The following is a 21,400-nucleotide window of genomic DNA, read 5'->3' as shown; positions in this document are numbered from 1 at the left end:
AGTGCATATTGTCTTGACATAATTAGGAAACAACAATCATCTACTAGGCCTAGGAAAAGAACCACTGTTAAGAATGTAAGAAGTAAAAATGTTTAAATGGATGATAAAAGAGGAACTGTTAGAGGAAGGACCCCTTCTTATTTGTTATTGGAAGATTATTGTCATCATACGTCATTAGGAGTAAAAAAATAACACAAAATGAGATCTCAAGCATAGTAGGCCAAGGCTAGGTCTGAAACCAAGTGATGACAACTGCCTTTAACACCAACCCAACTTGTGGACACACTTGTAGGCTACTTGTGGACACACCTTGTGGGAGAGTTGCCTCTGAGGTGGTGATGGCACGGGCAATTCAGCACCATTTTACATTTAAATGAAGCGCTGCACGATCACCCATTCGGTTTTCAGATGGAAATAATTTGTGAATTGCAGAGGAATGAGGAAAGTGAACGACAATGTGCACTATGAATAACGACTTTTCATTTAACGACTTCTCCCATGGCGTGTCTGATTGACTGATGTGCTCAGCAAATGTGGACAGATGTGTCAGTTTGTCAACCCCTCCCCAATTTGTTACACTACTCCTTGTGTGCGTCAACTCCACGCCTCCTCTCTGGAGTTTTAAGAGGCACACACGTGGAGCTAAACTTTAATAATTAACCTGCGCTCTCATCTATATTCACTGGATTCGTACAATGTAAGTACTTTCCTATCTTCCAGGACTAACACTCTTTTACAGAGATTTTGTTCTAAAGACCCTGTGTCTTTACTACTCGTTTAGCCTACTGTTTACTGTTTGTTGGCGTGATGTTAAGTATCCTATCGTTCAGGTATATCTACTTTCGTTAAGCATATAATCTAAACCTAATGTAGGCTGTCTAATGTAACGTAGCCTACTGAGCTGCTTCAGTGCTTTTTGCACTATTTGCCAGTGGTCATGCGTCATAGCTGAAACGCTCCAAGGATAATCAATGCGTCTTGATTGTTGGTTATATCTCGTGTGTTGCAACTTGCATATTTAGGACATTCTGCAGAAAGAGTAAGATGATATCGCCGGGGATCATTTGTGTTGTCACTTATCTACAATATTTACTTTAATGGAGACGGGAGTTTTATAATAACAGATCAGAATGAAGTCTGAAAGAAGTTAGAAATGAAGAGTTACCTCTGCAAACCCAAAGGTTGGTTTGAACTGATAAACTTAGGCTAATGTAAACAAGAAATGGTGGTATTTGTTGCAAATGGAACTAACACTGCTTTTATATGCTGCTCACATTTAGTTTAAAGCCAATCCAGGTAACCTTAATCCCTAACTTATAGGCCTAACTTAAGCAATTTCCATGTGATTGTTAAAATGAAGACGCACCATATGTCTCAGGGTTTCAGAAGAGGTGAAGAACAATAAAACTGTTCAGTCAAACTAAGCAGAAGTGATTGATTTACTGATGCTTGGCAGTCCTTTTACCCCCCACCCTTCCCCTCGCTCCTCCACCCCCTGGTGAACTCATGCATTCAGAATCCAAACAGATACACCACACTCCGTAAAACAAACATCTCAACCTCCATTATAACACTGACCTCAGGAACGTTACTGTGAAAAATGAGGCCAGTGTTGATGACTCTGATATTGATACTCGTGGAGGATAAGCAAGCATTCAGGAAAGTTATTAGAATGTCTCTGCAGCTTCAAAGCAATCAGGTCTCACTACATTAACATTTCTGATAATCAACTGGCGAATCAAATAATTATGTTCCACATTAGGCCTACTATGTTCTTGGTTTAGGCAGTCTGGTAACACAGACTGTATTGGGGAGGTTAGACGTTTGGATTTATGGAGATTTTAACCCTCTATCTATCTATCTATCTATCTATCTATCTATCTATCTATTTATCTATCTATTTATCTATTAATATATTTGTTAGGGACCATGCACAATTTTAAGCATAGATTTGCCATTTGATGCATTGTACCAGAGCCTGACTAGGCAAACACATCTGCAGTCTATAGGACACAGTTAAATACATTTGTTTGTACTTTTTAAACAGATGTTTCAACATCAGAGTAAGCTTACTTCTTTGAGAATGGCACAAACAAACAGTTTGTGTCTCCATATTAACTCAGTTTGTAGTTGCCCCACAAACAGCTGACTGACATATTCATCACTATATAGCTCATCTACGCATTTGACGTTCTATTGTGTAATAAGTGGTGGTTGGTGTTGCAGGTTTTCTGAGAGGAAGAGAAAGAACTAGGTCAAAGACTTTACCGTGCTTACCAGTGATGTGCTGTTTTTACTCAGAGCAACATTTATTTGCATCCACCGAATAGCTGGACGCTGTTTGATGGGCCGTTTTAATAAGACATATATTGTTTGTTCACTTTGACTTGTTGACTGTGCGTGTTGCTCTTGCTTCAGTAGGCAGACCACCGTGTTCCCCAGCTGTGGTGGTACAGTAGTGTGCAGTTACAAGTCTTGTGTTTACTATCTAGCTTAATGGATCTGGTATCTCTTAGATATTCTGGGAGTTCCCACAAGTCTGTTTTCCAAAACAATCTTCTTTGTAGGCTTGTTTACGGTCTCATAATATAAGTAGTCTTAACACTGTTTCCCTCTTAAAATAGTTAAATGTCAATGCAATAAGAATGAACATCAAGTGATGTTTTCAAGAAGGAAATTGAGATGCTGATGATGTGGTTAACCAAACCATTTCACTGGACAATGAAGAGAGAGATGTGAAGATGTGAATCCCCAGCTCCAGATGTAGGGTAACTGAACCAGCACATAGAACATCTGCGCTAGAAAACTGGGCTCTCAGAGAAGAACATGGATAACAAATCCTAGTGTTGGTCTTAAGATGTCCATTTCATAAAAAGAGACAGAACAGTGGTTTAGTTGTTGTTATACCTACATAATCAGAAAGCATGTCAGTTTTACATTATTTTAGTTTTTTTTTGTTGTTTTTTTTGTTTCCCTCTCCCCAAAAGGTCTTCAGTATTACCATGTTATGAAAACATTGTGGGAGTTCATGGGAAATATCCTGAGAGCATCCTCGGGCATAAGCTATTGAGTATCCAATAAAGAGAGTATTAGGGGGGATCTGAAATGTGCACACAGGTGAGTGTCGCATACTGCCAGTTAGACCTAGATTATTCAAGAGTTATTGAAAAGTAATGAAATGAAGAGCATGGCCTCCTTGTCCTTTTCCAGACAGTGTTGTGTCTACAGTACTATATCAATGACTGCATGATACCCACTACTCTCCATAACAGTCTTTTCTTGAAACATATTGGAGCCCAGTGAAATTGTATTAAATAAGCTCAAAGGACTGGAACACAAATCCTTTGCATAAAAGTTGCCTAATTTCTTGGAACTAATCTGTCTGGATGTTCGATTTGTACAAGCTCAGTAGATGCTGATCCTCGTCTGTACATGTAGTCTGGTCACATCCTTTTCTAAAAGGTTGTATTAGCTTAATAGAGTTGTGGTTTTACACTTGGGTTGCCCCTGTTTCCTTTAAAGGTGCCTCTTTGTGTTGCCATCATCATCATTTGTTTGCAGCTTTGTGAGAAATGGCCGACTACTGTGTAGGCCTACGGCATTAGGGGTAAATGGGTTCAGTTACACTCTCTGCACCCTCTTGATTCCATTGTGATGTTGGTCAGTGGTGAGCTTAATATCGTCTGGAAAGTGAATGAGGTTGTCTTTTGGCATAGCCACTGTTTCATTCTTTGTTGGATTTTGTTTGGAAGTTCTATTCAAAGACAAGTAAAGTAAGTAAATTGAAGTTGACTAAATAACGTCACAATATAGTCAATACAATATAAGTCCTTGCATATTTATGCTCCAAAGCAGAGCATCTGCTCATGCTGCCTTCTGCTACATCGCTAATCATTGGCTCTCGATAACACTGTTAAGTGGTTGGAGGCGCCTCCTCGACAAACAGTGTCAGCACTCGGGCTATGTGTTGATTGTGTGGCTGGGCCATCCTGCTGACAGGGAATTAGTTCAAGAGCTCTGGCTTGATTAAGTGTGAGACCCTTCCTGTGCGATGGTCTTCTCTGAGCTGCAGGTGAAGCGTCTCCCAATATGCAGTAGTACAACACAGTAGATTGTTTGAATGGTTGCACTGAAGGATTTTTTTTTTTTTTTTGGTGTTTTGAATGTCTTTATTTTTGTAGGTAAGGAAACCCCTCTGTGTTGGGAAATATCCCTTTGGCATGCCAATGTTTTGTGGTTCAGAGAGAAGTCAGAGCCTTGGTCAGCTTCCCCTTGCACACTCGCTGCCATCAGAGGTCGTGTCAGTGCATGGAGTGTGGCCAGGCGTGAAGTCAAAAGCCTCTTCTTTTTAAATTCTGTCCAGATATCTTTGGCCGAGCATCAAGCGAGAAAGTAATCCGGGATGCCTGAAAAAGGAAAATGGTCTCCAAGGCTGGTGAATGAATGTTTGTAGTGGTGACTCGAGCCACCATCCATCCAATAAGGTTGGCATTTGCTTTGACTCTATTCAGGGCAGATAATGGGGGACTGCAGGGGAAGGCTCAGAATTGATTGTCTGAAACTGAGGGAGTGTAGGTGCCAGTTGAACAAGGAATTCAGACGTGTCGTAGTTCCTTTGCCAGTTGCTTGGATGTCTGGAAAACTGGAATTCTCTCTCCATCAAGCTTGAAGTTGGCATAACTATGGCCTGCATAGGGAATTGTGCTGTAAAGTAAATTCAGAATCCCAGAATGTTAGTGTGTAAGTTGTGTGCATGCAAGTTCAAAGCTTCTTGTACGTATTTTGGAAACCAGTAGAAAAATTAAACACTCACCATTCAGTAAGACTTTTTTTTTCTAAATGAGGATTGTGCAATCTTTGCATGCACTGCATGACTTTTCGGTGCAGGCAGGATTTGGACGTAATCCATAAGATTAGTTTTGTGTGCAATACTGTACCTACGTCAAGCTTATTGATCCAGTAACTCCATGGCCATGGCTTCAGTGATGTCGCAAAGGGCAACAGCCGTCCATTAGAACGCCTTAGCCTCAATGGCTCCTCCACCCTCCCCCACCAATCAGCACTGGCCATGCTTTTAGAGGCTCTTCCAGTCTGCACTGGGCAAACAGTGGTGTCTTTTTCAATGTTTGTCAGTGCCAGTTGCTTAACCATTTATCAGGGTTCAGTAAGTACTCTGGCAGCTGGGGCTCTATTCGGCCATGTGTGCTTTGGAAATCTTGTTGTTTTTTAGGGGGAAATATGAAGATGTTTGGTCAGTCTCCCCCATTTTCCACTCACATACCCTGACCAGGTCTTTCTGAGAGGCCCTCTGTGTGACCTGTATCATTAACTGACATACATAGTGGAGCAACGTTTCCTCCCTCCGACTACAGCCATGGGCCAAGTCCTGTTCCTCCCTCCTCTCTCTCTCTCTCTCTCTCTCTCTCTCTAGCCATCCTTCTCTCCCTCCCTCCACCCCCCCCCCCCCTCTCTCTCTCTCTCTCTGGTCATCCTTCCCTCTCTCCGCCTCTCGGGGCAGTGCAGTCGTGGGACAGGACCAGCCTCGGAGGCCGAGCGAGTGCAGAGGGCTGAGCGAGTCGCGACTCACGAGGGAGAGAGTGAAGGGAGGAGTAAAAATAGTAGTTGTAGGGCTTGACATGTCAGGAGAAAGTATTTGAGTGGAGAGGAGGGAAGTGAACGAACCTGAGCCCCGGTCTTTACATAGAGTCTGACCCACATCTTGCAGACAGTGTGGTGTGTGTCCGTGGGGAAAAAAAAAAAAACTTTGAAGTAGTAGTATTTAAAGCTCTACAGGTCTCTTGCTTCTGCATTATTTCAGTTGGTAAGTACATTGGCACAGCATTTCATATTGTGCATTAAAGTTACTGATCAGTTCTGCACCGTCATTTGTTATATGATTTTTTTGTTCATTCATATTCATTCATTTCTTGTTAATTGAGTAATTATTTCAGAAAAGGTTAGAACCAAAAAGCTTTGCAGACTTTATTTGACTTTCTTCAGTTAAGAATGAAAAGGTTGGTTTTCTCCATTTAGAGTGATGTGACCTCAGGGTCACACCTGATGTCCATCATGCCTCCTAACAATGGGGCCGCAAAGTGCTGCTGTACTGTGTGTGGTCTTGTGCAATGCACTCCGCTGTGCATTCCCTTATTGTCCATGGACAACGTGCTAACATTATTGAGGTGTTGTTGCAACATTTCTGTACTATATCGAACAGTTAGTTGTCAACAATTTATTGCAAAATGTGTGTATACAATTGGTTTGTGGAAAATGACAGGAATTCTAAGAAGGTGGAAGGTGCATGTGAGTGTATTTGATGTATAGCTGCTCCCTGTTCCTGACTACAATACGGGGCAGTTTCAAACTAATCACGGTAATGCATTGTGACAGGTCCTCAGTGAACTCCTGCAGGGCGGACATGTATGCAAAGTCTGTAGCCTAATGCGTGAATGTTACGGTCATTCATGTATAATGGAGAGCATTGTGTTGAATGCATGTTGGATTCACATTCTATCCTTGACCCTTTTACTCGGCAGCTTTTCTAAAGCAAACTCCGATCTAAATACTCCTCGGTTACAAGAACAATTCAGGGGGATTCTGGCACATGTCAAGTCCCATTTATCATCTGCTTTTAACGACCCCAGCTGTCAAAATGAGGCACTGTTCTTTCTCTTTTTTCACACATTATGTAATAGTTTCTCAAGAGCTAACTGGCTTAGCTGTCATGAGTGTAAGTGAATGTGGGACCTGCCCAAACAGGGAGAACAGACCTGTGCCAAAGAAAGCTGCTTTGTGTGCAGAGTTGGAGTTTTGCAACAAGTTTCTCCTGGTATGGAGTGTGAAGAAACAGGTCAACCTGTCGTACTACTCCATTAGAGAGAGAGAGTTCACATAGGTCCAAATGCATATACATTCTCATGGACATTGTGTTGGACATGTAGATGCATGCATCACAGAAGTGCACACAAGCCTCCTCTCAGAAGTGCACTCAGATGTCCTCTGTTACACTGCGGAACTATCTTGTTCAAGAATTAAAAATGAATTTCAGCTGTTACAGAGACATTCTCCTGTATCATATGAGTGAAATATCCCCTTCTAGTCCTTCAGTATTTTTCAGTAATATAGTGGCATTACACTAACCTGGCAACATAATTTGTTATATATTTAAAAGACAAAATGTTGAAAATGAAGCAAAACTGTGCAAGAACATACCCAATGCGTCATATAAAATACCATATAAATTGTTTTATATTGCTTGATTCAATTATGAGTCAGGAACGTCCGTTTTGGGATTTTTTGTTTGTTTGTTTGAATGTTGCTCCTTGACTGAATCACCTAGGTTGGCAGGATTACTTGCAGTGTTGTTATGAATTCCTCCGTTAGAGCACACGCAGGAAAGCTCCTCACCGCCACTTAGAGCTTCACACAGAGCTTTAGAGTGATCACTGAGGGCCAGACATTCATGCAGTGAGCTCTTTGCTCCTGCCTAAAGCTGATCATATCTTGGTCAATGTCTTTGTGAAATACTCAGTCGTCTTCCCCAGTAATATGTTGTAGATGCCAATATATCTGGGTCAACCCAGATTACTAGAACTCTAGAATGTGACCTTGTTTGGAACAATTGTGAAACAATGTGTGTTTCCCCAGAAAGAAATTCCATATTAGTTGGGTTGACCTCCTTGTTGGAACAGAAACACGGTCAATATTGAATGACTAAGATAGCCTAATGGCTTAGGTGTTCTTTAGCTTTGTGCAAAGCAAATATTCATTCTTTTGTTTCTTGTCTTTCTCCAGTGTCATCCAGTGTCAGGATGTTGGGTCACATGCTGTCGTTCGGCCGCTCCCTGGTGCGGAGGAAAGTGGTGGACATGGACAACCTGGAGGACTCCAAGCTGTGCCGCTGCCTGTCCACCGTCGACCTGATCGCCCTGGGCGTGGGCAGCACGCTGGGCGCGGGCGTCTACGTGCTGGCTGGAGAGGTGGCCAAGGGCAACTCGGGGCCCAGCATCGTGGTGTCCTTCCTCATCGCCGCCCTGGCGTCCGTCATGGCCGGCCTGTGCTACGCTGAGTTCGGGGCGCGCGTGCCCAAGACTGGGTCAGCGTACCTCTACAGCTACGTGACCGTTGGAGAACTCTGGGCGTTCATCACCGGCTGGAATCTCATTCTCTCCTATGTCATAGGTGAGCAACCATTAAAGCCTGTAGTAGGGAGGGATTTTGCGTCACAGAGGAGTTGAATGTAAAAATAGTTAAAAGTAGTTAAGAAGTTAGGCTAGCATGCAGTAGGCTATGCAGTAGCCAGAAGAGTTGTGGGTTCAATTCCCAGCTTCCACTGCAATTCACCCCAAGTTGCTCTGGGAACAGGTCCTTGTAATTTAATTGACATATGTAAGTCACTTTGGATAAAAAAGTGTCTGCTAAATGAATTGATGTTAATAAGTTGTGATTTCATCCTGATACTTGAGTTGATGCCACTGCAGTGTAGCGGTTGATACCCTAGTTGAATAAGATGTTAGATTTAGTGCTCTGTTGAAATGTGGCAGTTATCATTATGGAAATAAAAAACAAATGCCATATAAGTTCAGGATGCCTGTGTTTGCAGCTTCTAATGGTCTCTTCCCCCATGCAGGCACCTCTAGTGTGGCGCGAGCGTGGAGTGGCACGTTCGATGAGCTCATCGGAGGACACATTGAGCAGTTCTGTAAGACCTACTTCAGGATGAGCGCTCCAGGCCTGGCAGAATACCCAGACTTCTTTGCAGTGTGCCTCATCCTGCTCCTCTCAGGTAGGCTACCACTCACAGGTCTCATGGACTGGCCCAGTCTGGAGGTCCCTCATCACTCTGAAGTGGGGGATCCTCATAGGAGCTTTTAGTGGATGTCCTCAGAGTGGATGCTTCTTCTTCGCTCATGCCCAAGTCATGAGCTGACTGAGATGCTGATTGAATAGAAGACAAGACAGTGGGCGAGGCAGAGAGAGGCCAATGAGTTACTTAGCGACTCTGTTTGTGTAAACAGCCTTGTGTGTGGGACTTGAGAGTGAGTTGGCATCAGTGCCCATTGCTTCTGATGTTTTCCCAAATGTTTTCTCTCCAAAATGGAGGGTTGATAGAATGGGGCAAGTCTCTTATTTTGAAAGAACACCGTGTATATGTCAACAGAGCATCAGCGGTGCAGAACAGAAGCCCGCTCATGTGGTGCAGTTAAAATTGTGAGGAGGTGCCAGAAGAGCAATCGGATTATTTCATTGCCGTTGGAATGAATGTCCTCTCCAAAGTTCACTGTTAAATTCAGAGGACTTGAGGGAAAAATGGCAAACGACTGGAGGTTTTCATGAAGCCTGTTTTTTTCTCACAGAAAAGGGCCTCAGGGCTGACAGCTGGCAACATGAATATGTTGAGTATAGGTTGTAGATTAGAAGATATTTAATTAGGAACACTAGTCTAAAGAAGATGTATGGCACACACACACACCTCAGGTGTATATAGGTGCCATATATTATACCTCAGTTACACAACAATAGCTTAAGGTAAAGAACAGTCCAACGGCAGCCACATTCCTTACAAATCAGGGCACTGTGCTTCACACCCTCTCCCCAAATGTTAAACTTACGTAAGAACATCTGATATTTCCCCAGAGCAATCCATCCCTGTATTTGTAACACTTTTTTTCTCTGGCAGTAGACCCCATGTTGACAGTGTAAATACCTGAAAACCTATTGCATCACTGCTGAGCTGGTGATCAATGTGCAAAGTTTCTAGAAAGTTTGAGCTTTTTTCTATTTGTTAATTGAGATGTTTTCATCTAAATAGAAAAAGTCATAAATACATTAATGAGTCCTTTGAAGAAGTACATTCAGACTATACTGTATGTCCCTAAAAATGATGATTTAAAACTGCCAACTGATATTCCCAGGCCTCCTGTCGTTTGGCGTGAAGGAGTCTGCATGGGTCAACAAAGTGTTTACAGTGGTCAACGTGCTGGTGCTGTTGTTCGTCATCATCTCTGGCTTCGTCAAGGGAGACTCATACAACTGGAACATCACAGAGGAGTCTCTCATCAATGTCACCATTGTCAAAAGGTAGTCCTGGGATAATGAGCATACCTGATTCAAGAACATCGCTGTGTTATTTGTTTTGTATTTGATATTGAGATTGTCATTAGATTGTAATATTTGTTATTTCGTTATGTTTTCAGAAATCTGTCTATCATGGATAATGTCACCAGTGACTATGGTGTTGGTGGCTTTTTCCCGTATGGATTCAGTGGAACTCTTGCTGGTGCTGCCACCTGTTTCTATGCCTTTGTTGGCTTTGACTGCATCGCCACAACAGGTTTTTCAGATTCCTTTGTCCTTTGAAGTTTGGGGTGGAGGAAGTAGATTTTTTATTTAAAAAAAAATCCGTTCAGTTGTATTTTACTCTGTCAAGACATGCTTTAACACTTTGTTAGTATGCAAAAAACTTGGTGGTTTTGTGTCATAACCAAGCGTGTGTGTGTGTGTGTGTGTGTTCAGGTGAGGAGGTGAAGAACCCCCAGAAGGCCATTCCCATTGGGATCGTGGTGTCCCTGCTCATCTGCTTCCTGGCATACTTCGGTGTGTCGGCCGCCCTCACCCTCATGATGCCCTACTACCTGCTGGACGAGAAGAGCCCCCTGCCCATGGCCTTTGAGTATGTGGGATGGGGCCCTGCCAAGTTTGTGGTGGCCGTTGGATCACTCTGTGCCTTGTCCACTAGGTAACCAAACTCGCCCATACTGTGGCTATTTTCAAATTATGTTGAAGGCTTTGTTATTGGGTACCAAAAATCTGCTGTAGTTTTTTCTTTTATATGTGTTCTGAAACTCTCCAGTAATTGCATCAAATATAGTCTGTATTTTGTATTATGTAATAGTGGGGTCATACTAATTAAGGATATTTGGGCATGGCTAAAAGAAGGGAAATGTGTGGAGTACTGTGTCACTCTTATAAAAATGTCAGAGGGGTCAGGTGGATTGATTCCCATAGCCAAATATCTAAATGCTCTTGTGCAGCTAGATATCTACTAATTGAAGTTATTTTTGGTGGGTATTGGTCTCTTGCGAAACAGATATGAAGCATGATTCTGTTTGCATTTCTTCCTTTCCCTCCATGTACATGATTGTAGTCAGTGAAGGCTCCTATCTGGCATATTTCCTATTATTCTGAGGTCCCTTGAATATGGCATTGAAACAATCTACTCTAGATCAATCAAGGCATTTAATTGTCCTCACCTTAAGAGCTTTGATGGTAGCTTGATAGCTCATGAAGCTAATTATACTCAGGGGCCCTAGTTTGGAAGCACTGAAACCTGGCGAAAGTGGTCTCTTATGCCTGGACAAGCTGTCATCCAACGGTAAATTGAAAAAGTTGCGTGAGGTGTGGGTTTTGGATATAGGCATGGGCATATATAAGAGATACAAATCTCAAAACTTTGAGTTGCGTAGAAATTATAATTACAGTATGTGTCAACAATAAATGAAAATGATAAGAAAAACACTAAATGCATACTATCCATACTTTGGGGGGCGATATCGCCATTTTCTTATTTATCATATTTAATCTGAAATGGATTGGTTTGCAATAGTGATCATCTTTAACCAAACCTCTCACTAATTCACTTTATCTGCACGCATACGCCAGCCGTTTCTGCTCTTAAACTAGGGCTGTAACACTGTAAACTACAGATGTCATTTTTTAAGGGGGAAAGAAAGAACGAGATGCTGGTGTGTGTAATTGATGTGCTTTGGCTCTGTGCTTTGTGGTGTGTGTGTATGTGTGTGTGTGTGTGTGTGTGTGTGTGTGTGTGTGTGTGTGTGTGTGTGTGTGTGTGTGTGCGGGGGGGCGGGTGTGAGGTGAGCGGTGGGAAGGGGCTGCTGTGCTGACTAATGTGTTGGTGTGCATGTCTCTGCCCCCACCTCATGCAGTCTGCTGGGTTCCATATTCCCCATGCCACGTGTAATCTATGCTATGGCAGAGGATGGGGTGCTTTTCAAAGCGTTAGCCCGAATCAATCCTAAGACGAAGACCCCGCTTATTGCTACAATGAGCTCCGGTGTAGTCGCAGGTGAGACCTGGGGGTGACTTTCCATGTGCAAATGTGAGAATCCATGAGCTTGGTTAACTGTGAAAGAGAGCGGTTATAGCCCACAGCCATTATGATTGCAATCCATAATGGCTTTGAAATGAAATCTGCTATTTGGCTCTCGGATATACGATGCGTTGATGTAGGCATCCTGAAATTCTCACAACACTCAAAATTTCTTTGACTTGCCCCAACAGAAGAACTGTTTGGAGGTTCTCCTTGGAATCCTTTCAAACTGTATGGCCTCTTGCCATCAAATATGCTTTGGTGGCAAACTCTTTGCAATCAAACAGGTTGCAAAAATCGCTCTGGAAGGCCTCCAAGGGAGTAACCTTTAACGGTCCTAGTACGGGAACAGTCCTTTTTCAAACACATGTCCAAAATCAGCTGCCTTCTCCTCCACAGTTGCCAGCCGTGTCCAGTGTAATTCCTTTCTCTTCCAGAGTGCTGTGTGGTTTTTGAACTGGTCAACCCTTCTTTTGTTTCTAGCCTATTGGGCTCCATGTTCCCTCTGCCTCGCATTCTGTTTGCCATGGCACGCGATGGCTTACTGTTCAAATTTCTTTCGAAAGTGAGTAAGCGGCAGTCCCCTGTGGCCGCCACGATGGCCGCTGGCAGCACCGCGGGTAAGCTCCTGGTGTGGAGTGTTGTCATGTGTCGCCAACAGGTGGAGGTGGCTGTGTGTGCACGCATGGAGTGGCACAGGTGGCGGTTGCATGCTAACTAGGTGTGGTGGTGGTGATTGGTGGTGGTGGTGGTGGTGGTGGTGGTGGTGGTGGTGGTGGTGGTGGTGGTGGTGGTGGTGGTGGTGGTGACTAATTACATTAGCATTGTACAGATATGTACGGGCATTGACATGTCTCATGTATACTGACATTTCAGGCGTGTCATCTGTGAAAGCATCTGCAGGATTGCCAAATATTCTGCTTCTCTTAATGTCAAATCATTGAATTGTCTGATCATGTCTGGTTCCATAGTTCAGAGAGGCTTGTCCATTGAGGCATATGTCAACTTGTCAGTACCATACAAAAAACCCTCCTAACTATTGCTTCACGATGCAGCTTTACATTTAGGGCAGAGTCTGACGCTTCTTTTTAATATCCACTTGTTTACCATCTGCCCTGCAGCGATAGAACCAGGATATGAGTTGGGCCTGGCTGTGCGGCCTTTGATGTCTGCACATGTCAGTATTTAGTTGAAGACTGGAGTTTTTGATGGTGGAAACCTGTAGAGACGCGAGAGGAGACCTAGCATGAGGTATCAGGGAGTCTCACAGTGCGAAGGTGCTCCTGCTGCCATCAGGTGGTTCTGACGGGCTGAAGTGATTGAACTTTGTTTTGGCCCAGCGCTGATGTGCAGGGTTGCAGCAGAACCACCTGGCTTTTTCATCTACTCTGAGCAGCATGTTGGGAGGATGTTTAAACAAAACAATCTTAAATAGTCCGAGATGAAGTACTGTATAGTCCCCGACCCTTGACTCCATTTGTTGTCTTTGGCAAAGAACAATAATCAAATCGGTTCCTTTTTATCTTTTTCAATTGGAATAGAGTTCAAACGTCCATGGTATAACATGTATATTTGGTTTCTTTTTACTTTCTTTTTGTCTAATTTTAACCGAATGGTCCTAACATTGTTTGTTTTGGGTGCATGTGAATGGGGCAAAGGTGTTTATAGAACATTAAGTTTGGTGTCTTTATAATACTCAATGAGATACTGTATGATATAGGTGTATGAAACTCTTTTATGAATTGTGAGATATGGTATTTGTCTTTGTCTCAAATTAAGCAATAAGCTCCAAAAGTTTCCAGTGATTTTAGAACAGCTACAGGGGCGTTTTACGTATGACCCAAAGTGGACTATCTAGTTGCATTTCTTATTGCCTTGCTGCTTTATTTGATGAAACCTTGCCAGGAGCATGTAATCATTCTTCTGCCAAGAAACGTATTCCTTTATCAATATATTTCTATCAGAATTGTCGCTAAGTAACGGTAAGATGCAGCAACTCTAACTTTGGCATCAGTTTGAGGCAGTGCTGTAGAATGAGAAGCAGTCAACATGAAGGGTTTTGTTGGGTTTTACAATATCAGCATCATAATCAAGGATTAAAACAATGGAAATCGAGAGTTGTTTGCAAATCGTTATAGGCGCACAGATGTCTCTGAGATACCAGACACAGAAATCTAATGCTCTAAAAACATCTTTGCCCTTTAATTATTGTGGATTAAAGTTGCATGACATGAATTGTTTGTTGTACTGTTTGAAGTTGAATTACAAAATCACGTCTTTTTTTTATCCTCACTGATAATGCCGTGTGCCAGCTTAGACCTACTGCATACTACTCTTGTTGACATAAGATGTTTTCTGTTTATGTTTCTTATTTTTGTGATTGCATCATTTGAATGTGCTGATTTTAGTTCTGTCTGTGGCATCCTCCCAATAGCGATCATGGCTTTCCTCTTTGACCTGAAAGCGCTGGTGGACATGATGTCCATTGGGACCCTGCTCGCCTACTCTCTGGTGGCTGCCTGTGTCCTCATTCTCAGGTGAGGCTCAACTCATTCTTTTTTTCCCCACAAAACACAAGATTGAGGTAGAAATCCCACCTCAAGCTCTCATTGGTCACCACGAGGGGTTGCTGCTGTCGGTTACATGGTGTCAGAGTTCAAGTGCACTGTCAAAATAGACCAAAGAAAATCATTAAAAAATCAACGCAACATTTTGTGTAGTGTTATTAAGTTAGGGGCTGTGATGTAATGCAGCTGAATGCTGCCATTGTGTGGAATGGTCATGCGGCTGGCCTCTCCTTTCAGACGTGTGTTTGCGCAACTCTGTTTTGCAGGCCAGCTTTATTTTGACTTGAAAAATGAAAGAAATGTGTGGAGTGTTGACAGTAAAACCAGTGTTTTTGTGATAGCCAACTCGCCACAGTTCACAAGGGTCTCAGTGTAAGCTTGTTGACAGGGAAGAAGCCAGCCAGAGGATGGCTGTGTTAAAAATGAAAGTACTGTTCGCTAACGTCATTAGCTCACTGCAAATAACACTGGCCAAAGCAAACTGGCATGTTCCAGTTGTGTTTCGCTAAACTGGCCACAAACCGGATACATCAGCTCTATTTTTATCTGCCATTCGCCAGCAACTGACCATATATAATTTCATGGCCCATATTCAGTAACAATACTGTAACTCTGCCTATATGTTCACTGAAGAGCAGACTACTGGGGCACGGCCATGTACAGTGTGTTAAGGTCAGCTTTATTTATCCCTAGTTATGTACTACTGCACGGAACACTTGAGGAATGAAATCAGATCCAGAACAGATGACGAGATTCCCATAAATCCGTGCCAAATACATCAAATACATCCTGTATTCACGGGTTCATCGGGTTCCTTATGAATGCAGGCTGCATGGTGCTTGATTTTAGACACCTGTGGCAAGGGACCTGATGAAAGCCATGAATTGATGATCAATATTGACACTGCTATTTCAGATACCAGCCTGACACTGCCTATGGAAGGAGCCGGGTGAACGGGGACAGAGAAGGGGAGGTGGAGTCGGAGTTGACCGAGTCGGAGTCTCACCTCAACATGCTCAACAAGGACCGAGCCCTGACACTGAACTCCATCTTCAAGCCCTCGCTGCTCCCTACCGAGCAGACGTCCACTGTGGTCAATTCGGCTGTTGGGGTGATAGGCAAGTCTCACTGATCTCGATACTGGCATCAGCAGCCTGGGAGGGAGATCTCTATAGCCTGCCTGACCACAGATTCTAATTCTAATCTAAGCTAAATAGGCTGGATTTATTCTTCACATTCTTATGAGAGCCATCTAAGGGCTATTTATTATCTTGTTGTCGGCACACTCAACACCAGAGGTACGTTCAAATTTGCAAACATATAGGCGAACGTTTGCAAACATGTCTCTGTTCGCCTTGAGATTTTGGCAAACGTTTGCAGTCTGAAGAGGTAGGTTTCCACAAACATATAGTGGAGCTGGACATGAGCTGGACGATGGGTTACTGTTACTATGGAAAATTAACACCAAATCGTTCAAATTTAAGTGCTCAGAGAAAACATCATTCTCCACTGTTTGCTCAATTTGAATGCCTCTCAGGTCTGTATCAGCATACCACAGAGCTAATGGACAGACTATCCAAGCACTTGTAGCTTGTTGGGTTGTACACATAAGATAGCCAGTGGTATGTGTACATTGCTCAAACTTAACCCCACAGAGGTTTTCATCCTCCTCCTCTTTATCAGGTTTGAAGGGTTAGAATAGGAAGGTCGCATACACATGTGGCACCAGCCCGCTGGTCGATATCTATCCTTATAGATTTACTTGTGTGAGAGTGTTTGTTTGATATGTTAGTAGACATTGATATATTTGCCTTTCTCTCTTGTAGTGGTGGCTGTTTGTATTATCAGCACTCTGACCACACATTACCAACATGCCATCGTTGCCATGGCGCCCTGGGTTCTCGGTGTCCTGGCAGCGTCTTTCGGAGTCTTCATCATCTGTGTCTTCATCATCTGCAAACAGCCACAGACCTCCAGAAGGGTCTCGTTCATGGTGGGTCAGCATGTCTTATTGGCTTTGGACAATTGGGACAATTCAACACAAGCCACAAAACTGTTGTAAAATGATTATTTAGAGACGAGAGTTTTTTTTCTCCATCTAACCAAGAGGAATCTATGAGAACTTGGCATGTTTTGGCTATGTTGGCTGTTTTGGGTTTTTAAACGTTCAGTTGGCTCCATGTACAGTTTCCCACTTCCCATTGAGGCCGCGCTGTTGTTTGATTTTTGGCGCACCTCTGATCTCCTGTAAGTCTGTGTGTTTGTGCAGCGCTGAAGCAGAGCAGCTGTCTAAACGTGTGTGTGCCCCCCCGCAGGTCCCCCTCCTGCCGTTCCTGCCCATCTTGAGCGTGTTTGTGAATATTTACCTCATGGTCCAGCTGAGCGGAGACACCTGGATCCGCTTCTCCATCTGGATGGCAGTGGGTAGGTGCCCTTTCACTGTAGTTCACCCGCCATCTTTGCACACCCCTGTTGAACATATGAAGACACCAAGATGAGCAGATGCTATGACAAAGCACAACAGGAGGGCGTTTCCCAAAACCATAGTTGCTAACCTGTTGGCAATGGGAAATTGCATTTCAACCAAAAGTGTTGCTAACATTGAATTTCCCCTTGAGGATCAATAAAATATCTATCTATCTATCTATCTATCTTTCTATCTATCTATCTATCTATCTATCTATCTATCTAACATAGTTAATGCGCAGCAGTTTAGGATATGGATGCATGTCCACAGGCCTCCTCGGCTCCATCCTCACTGTTGCGTGTCCTCCCGGCAGGTTTCCTCATCTACTTCGGCTACGGCATCTGGCACAGCACGGAGCACCAGCGGGAACAGCAGAGCTGCAGCAGCGTGCCGGAGAAGCCTCCGGGTCTGGGCCAGGAGGCAGGTACCGAGCAGCTCTTCCACCCCGAGAAGACCAGCCGCTGCTGAGGCAGGCAGACGTCGGGCGAGCCTACACGCTCCTTTGCGCTAAACAGACCCTTTGTTTTGTAAAGAATCGCTGTTGACCCATCCTCTTAACCACAAACAGACATGCAAAAGCCTCCAGAGGCTACCGTTCAGGAGTACCTTCTCCATATTTAACGTGCCTTTTCTCCATAGAACATGGGGAACGGGACTGGTTTAGTTTGGTCCCACAAAGGAGCAATTAAACATGACCAAGAGAATGAGAGATAAGATAGGCACATGATAGGTGTGGATGCCATGGTTAAGAGGATCATAAAACAAGTTAAACTCTCCCAGTGTACGTCTGTGGATGGCACAGGGGTATTTCTCCACCTGTCTGTGCCTTTACTTGGGTTCTTTTAAACTGGGTCCATTTAGAAACTAGTTTTTAAGTCATAGAACACATGTGATACGAACCATTACTAACAACAAGTTGCCTTTCCGTCTATGAGCAAGACATTTTAAGAGCTTAAGTGGACCTGGTCACTGAGACCTTAATGGTTTAGTTCACGGGATCACGTGCTGAAGCTGTCAGTGTTTTCTATATTGCTCTTAATAATAGCCGCCAGTTAGAGGATTAAAGCTGCTGTATATGTGAAGTTTCCTGCCAGCTGTGGGGGGCTTCTAGTCACGGTTGGAGTCCATCCCTTTGGTCAGGGCGTGTGTATATATGCAGAAGTAATGGGCAAGCAGGGACACCTGTCTTTTCTGGAAGTTTCCTGATTAGTCCTGTCAGAGTGTCAGCGAAATCTTAGCAGCTAATTGGAGTACGGAGACGAAGTGACATTTTCTTCACAGCATGGTTTTCAGAATGCAAAGCCAACTGGCTGATCTTGATTCCAAATTCCAAATGTATTTCTTACAGTTACACTTGAAGGTCCAAATTGAAGATTCAATACAATTTCAAAGTACAATGATTTATTAATTGTGATGTGGAATCACCACTGGAATCACTACTGTGATTTTTATTTGAAGTTTGAATGAAATTGAGGGCCTTAAAGAAATGCCGCCAGCCAAAATCTCATCTGCAGTACATGGACGGTTATGCAGTTCAAACAGTTGATCCTCTAATGCAAATCCATTGTACAGATGTACCCGTTTTCTAGTTTTTGATAATTGTTTCAACATATCTGTCTGCACATAATAGGATGCTGATTTGGATAGATGTTCAGTATAGAGACAGTACAGACACAGTTAAACCAGTCTGATACACCTTTCAGTGTTGCCGTGTTAATTCAGCTCAGTATAGTATTATGTAACCGTATGTTCTGTGCTGGCCATACAGCACTGGATCAACTGGTTGAAATGTGAAAGTGTAATGGTGATTTCTGGCTTTCTTTCAAGTATGTTTTCCATCAGGTCCCTTAATTCATTATACGCTTAACTTTTTATAGCAAGACCATTCAAAACTTTATTTTAATATGTTGTCTTGTAGGGCTCTAGTCTTGGAAGAATCTATTGTTCCCTTGTAGCTGTAGGTACATATACATACATGTCATTTCTTTTCACTTAGTAATGTTACAAATCTGTAACAGCTACGAGTATTGCCAACACAAATCTTTTCATTCCAAACTGATCTTGCAAACAGTCATTGAAAGCCTAAGGCAGAAGCTGTCATTATGTGATGAAATATTTCATAGTCTTACAGCTGATGTCACTGAAAGCACATGCAAGCAGCATGTTCTGGATTAGATGTGACAGTAGCACATGCATGTAGGGCATGAAGCATATGGTTGGATTAGATGTGACAGTAGCACATGCATTGTTGTGAGGCATAAAGCATATGGTTGATTGGTGAAGTACGTGAAGGTCAGATGTCCCCCCCTTGTGTCTGGACAACAAAATGTATTACACGTAACAGGTGACAAGTGAAATCTGTCAGTCCAGCCGGTTCATCCACAGTAATGGGGAGCGGTTTAACACAAACCTGCTGGTCTGGGATACATAAAAGTGCTGTGAGTCTGGCCCCAAGGAGAATATTTGCATTTTGCTGTTTCTGAGAGCACAAAGACATAGGTGATGGGCAGTATTAGCTGTTTGATTTCTTCTTCTTTCAAAGTATTGGGTTATAAATGCAAATTAGCAAATAAGCATAAACTGACCTGCAAGTTCAGTATATGTTTTTGTATGTAGCCAGTACGTTTTTGAAATGAAGAGTTCTTTTCCAAAACGCTATATCCACCATTTTAATGAATTTTCATAAATCATTTTTTTTTATTATTTTGTTTTTCAATTAATCTCAGTGAAACTGTATTGGGTTATGTTTAGTTGGTTTATCTTTACTCAATAAAAACAAAACAACTACATTTTGATTGATATCACCTGAAATACACAATTAAATAACATGATTTCAAAAAAATGTTTTCAAAAATGGTAGCGTTTTGGAAAATAGCTCTTCAAATGTATCCATAATGGCTTTGTCTTTTGTGTTGTCTTATAGCAAAATTAATTAGTGCAAACACTGACCCAATACAAAGACAAATGAATTGACAATGAAAGCTACGTATATGGGATATACATACACACAGTGTATATTAGATGTAAAGGTGGTGTAGGTCAATTTGTAAGTATATTATTTTGATGTGTGTCTACTCAAAGGGAACTTTTATATTTTTTTCAACACTGGATGTATTTTGTATCATGTTAGGGCTTAGGGGGTGTTGCTGTAATGTGATTGTTCATACTGGTACAATTTGTAAAGGCTGAAGATGAGCCTTCAATGGAAATGAATGCATTGTAATATCAGATGCATTCGCTTAGGTGAGTGCCAATTTTTGTTCCTGTTTTTAGTCTGTATTTACAAGGGGTGTTTATTATCCATTATTTTCATATATCATCTAGATCCTGGTGATAATCAAGTCATACTTGAAACTAGAAACTATTAGTGATAGTTTGTTTTTAATTGAAGAAATACCTTAAAACAACACAATAGGTCCTAACATTATATTTTATATGTTTATGAACTTTTTAGTGTTTTCTAATTGATTTGTACAAGAGTAACAAGAGTTGACCCAAAAGCTAATGGTAGGCCTATTATGTAAGATTGCTTCACATGCTATCTTTATTGGCCTGCATGATTACAGACACTCCATCACAGGAAAAGGCTGTAGACAGAAACAGTAGTATGTAATAATCACAATCACCCTGATTATGACACATACATATACTCTTTTTTATTGACATCTAATGTGGATTCCTATGAATTATTATTCATTATAATTATCCTATTAAGACCAGAGCTGTTTCAAATGTTTCAGTCTTTCTTCTACGGCAACTGAGTCCATTGGTGGATGGGCCAACCCAGCAATGCCTGTAGTGTAACTTGAACTGCTACTAAAGACACACACATTCAATAACATTCCTTCCATTTGTTCTGCAAGTCTGTCTTACACCAAACCAATTGTAATAATCTATTGTCTGTTTCTGTTCACTTTAACCCAACATCTGAAAAAAAAAAACTTTTCAAAAATGTTATATTTGAATAATGAGCCACACGTTTGTATAATGTATATTGTCACAATAAATACTTTTACTGTTTTTGTCTAGTCCATTCACTCTTTTATTGTGTAAATATGGTCAAATGTACACTTTTAATATCCACATTTCCGTCTGGTCTCAGAGAACCTAGACCTCAGTGCCACTAGTGTTTCCTTTGAGGTCTTTTGCCATCTGTTGATGTGTGTGGAGTGATGGTGAGTTAAATGCATCATCATGACATAAGCTAAACACTATTCAAAAGTATCCTAAATGAATAACAGCAAATCTCCCTTGTAC

At 42.3% G+C, this 21,400-nt stretch overlaps 1 protein-coding gene across 2 annotated transcripts; it reads left to right on the top strand.

The window, feature by feature from the left end:
• Nucleotides 1-611: 611 nt before the first annotated feature.
• Nucleotides 612-21,163, top strand: slc7a2 (solute carrier family 7 member 2). 2 transcript variants are annotated; one of them, XM_062523924.1, is made up of 12 exons: nucleotides 612-697; nucleotides 7,795-8,181; nucleotides 8,630-8,785; nucleotides 9,915-10,080; nucleotides 10,197-10,333; nucleotides 10,516-10,738; nucleotides 12,593-12,729; nucleotides 14,544-14,646; nucleotides 15,592-15,794; nucleotides 16,503-16,669; nucleotides 16,992-17,100; nucleotides 17,457-21,163. In XM_062523924.1, the coding sequence occupies exons 2-12, from the start codon at nucleotides 7,812-7,814 to the stop codon at nucleotides 17,609-17,611; spliced, it is 1,926 nt and encodes a 641-aa protein (XP_062379908.1). In that variant the 5' UTR covers nucleotides 612-697; nucleotides 7,795-7,811; the 3' UTR covers nucleotides 17,612-21,163. The 2 variants fall into 2 exon arrangements, with proteins under 2 accessions (XP_062379908.1, XP_062379907.1); XM_062523923.1 differs by lacking the exon at nucleotides 612-697 and adding an exon at nucleotides 5,549-5,821.
• The last annotated feature ends 237 nt before the right edge of the window (nucleotides 21,164-21,400 follow it).

The sequence above is a fragment of the Sardina pilchardus genome, chromosome 21, assembly GCF_963854185.1.
Source record: "Sardina pilchardus chromosome 21, fSarPil1.1, whole genome shotgun sequence".
NCBI classification, from domain to species: Eukaryota; Metazoa; Chordata; class Actinopteri; order Clupeiformes; family Clupeidae; genus Sardina; species Sardina pilchardus.
This window is presented reverse-complemented; position numbering and strand designations above follow the sequence as displayed.

What these genes read in the sequence shown, in the direction of transcription:
- slc7a2 (XM_062523924.1), top strand. Translation starts at nt 7,812, where the DNA reads ATGTTGGGTCACATGCTGTCGTTCGGCCGCTCCCTGGTGCGGAGGAAA. An exon ending in CCTCATCCTGCTCCTCTCAG is followed by an intron (nt 8,786 to 9,914) that starts GTAGGCTACCAC and finishes TGATATTCCCAG; the next exon opens with GCCTCCTGTCGTTTGGCGTG. An exon ending in CTCCATCTGGATGGCAGTGG is followed by an intron (nt 17,101 to 17,456) that starts GTAGGTGCCCTT and finishes TCCTCCCGGCAG; the next exon opens with GTTTCCTCATCTACTTCGGC.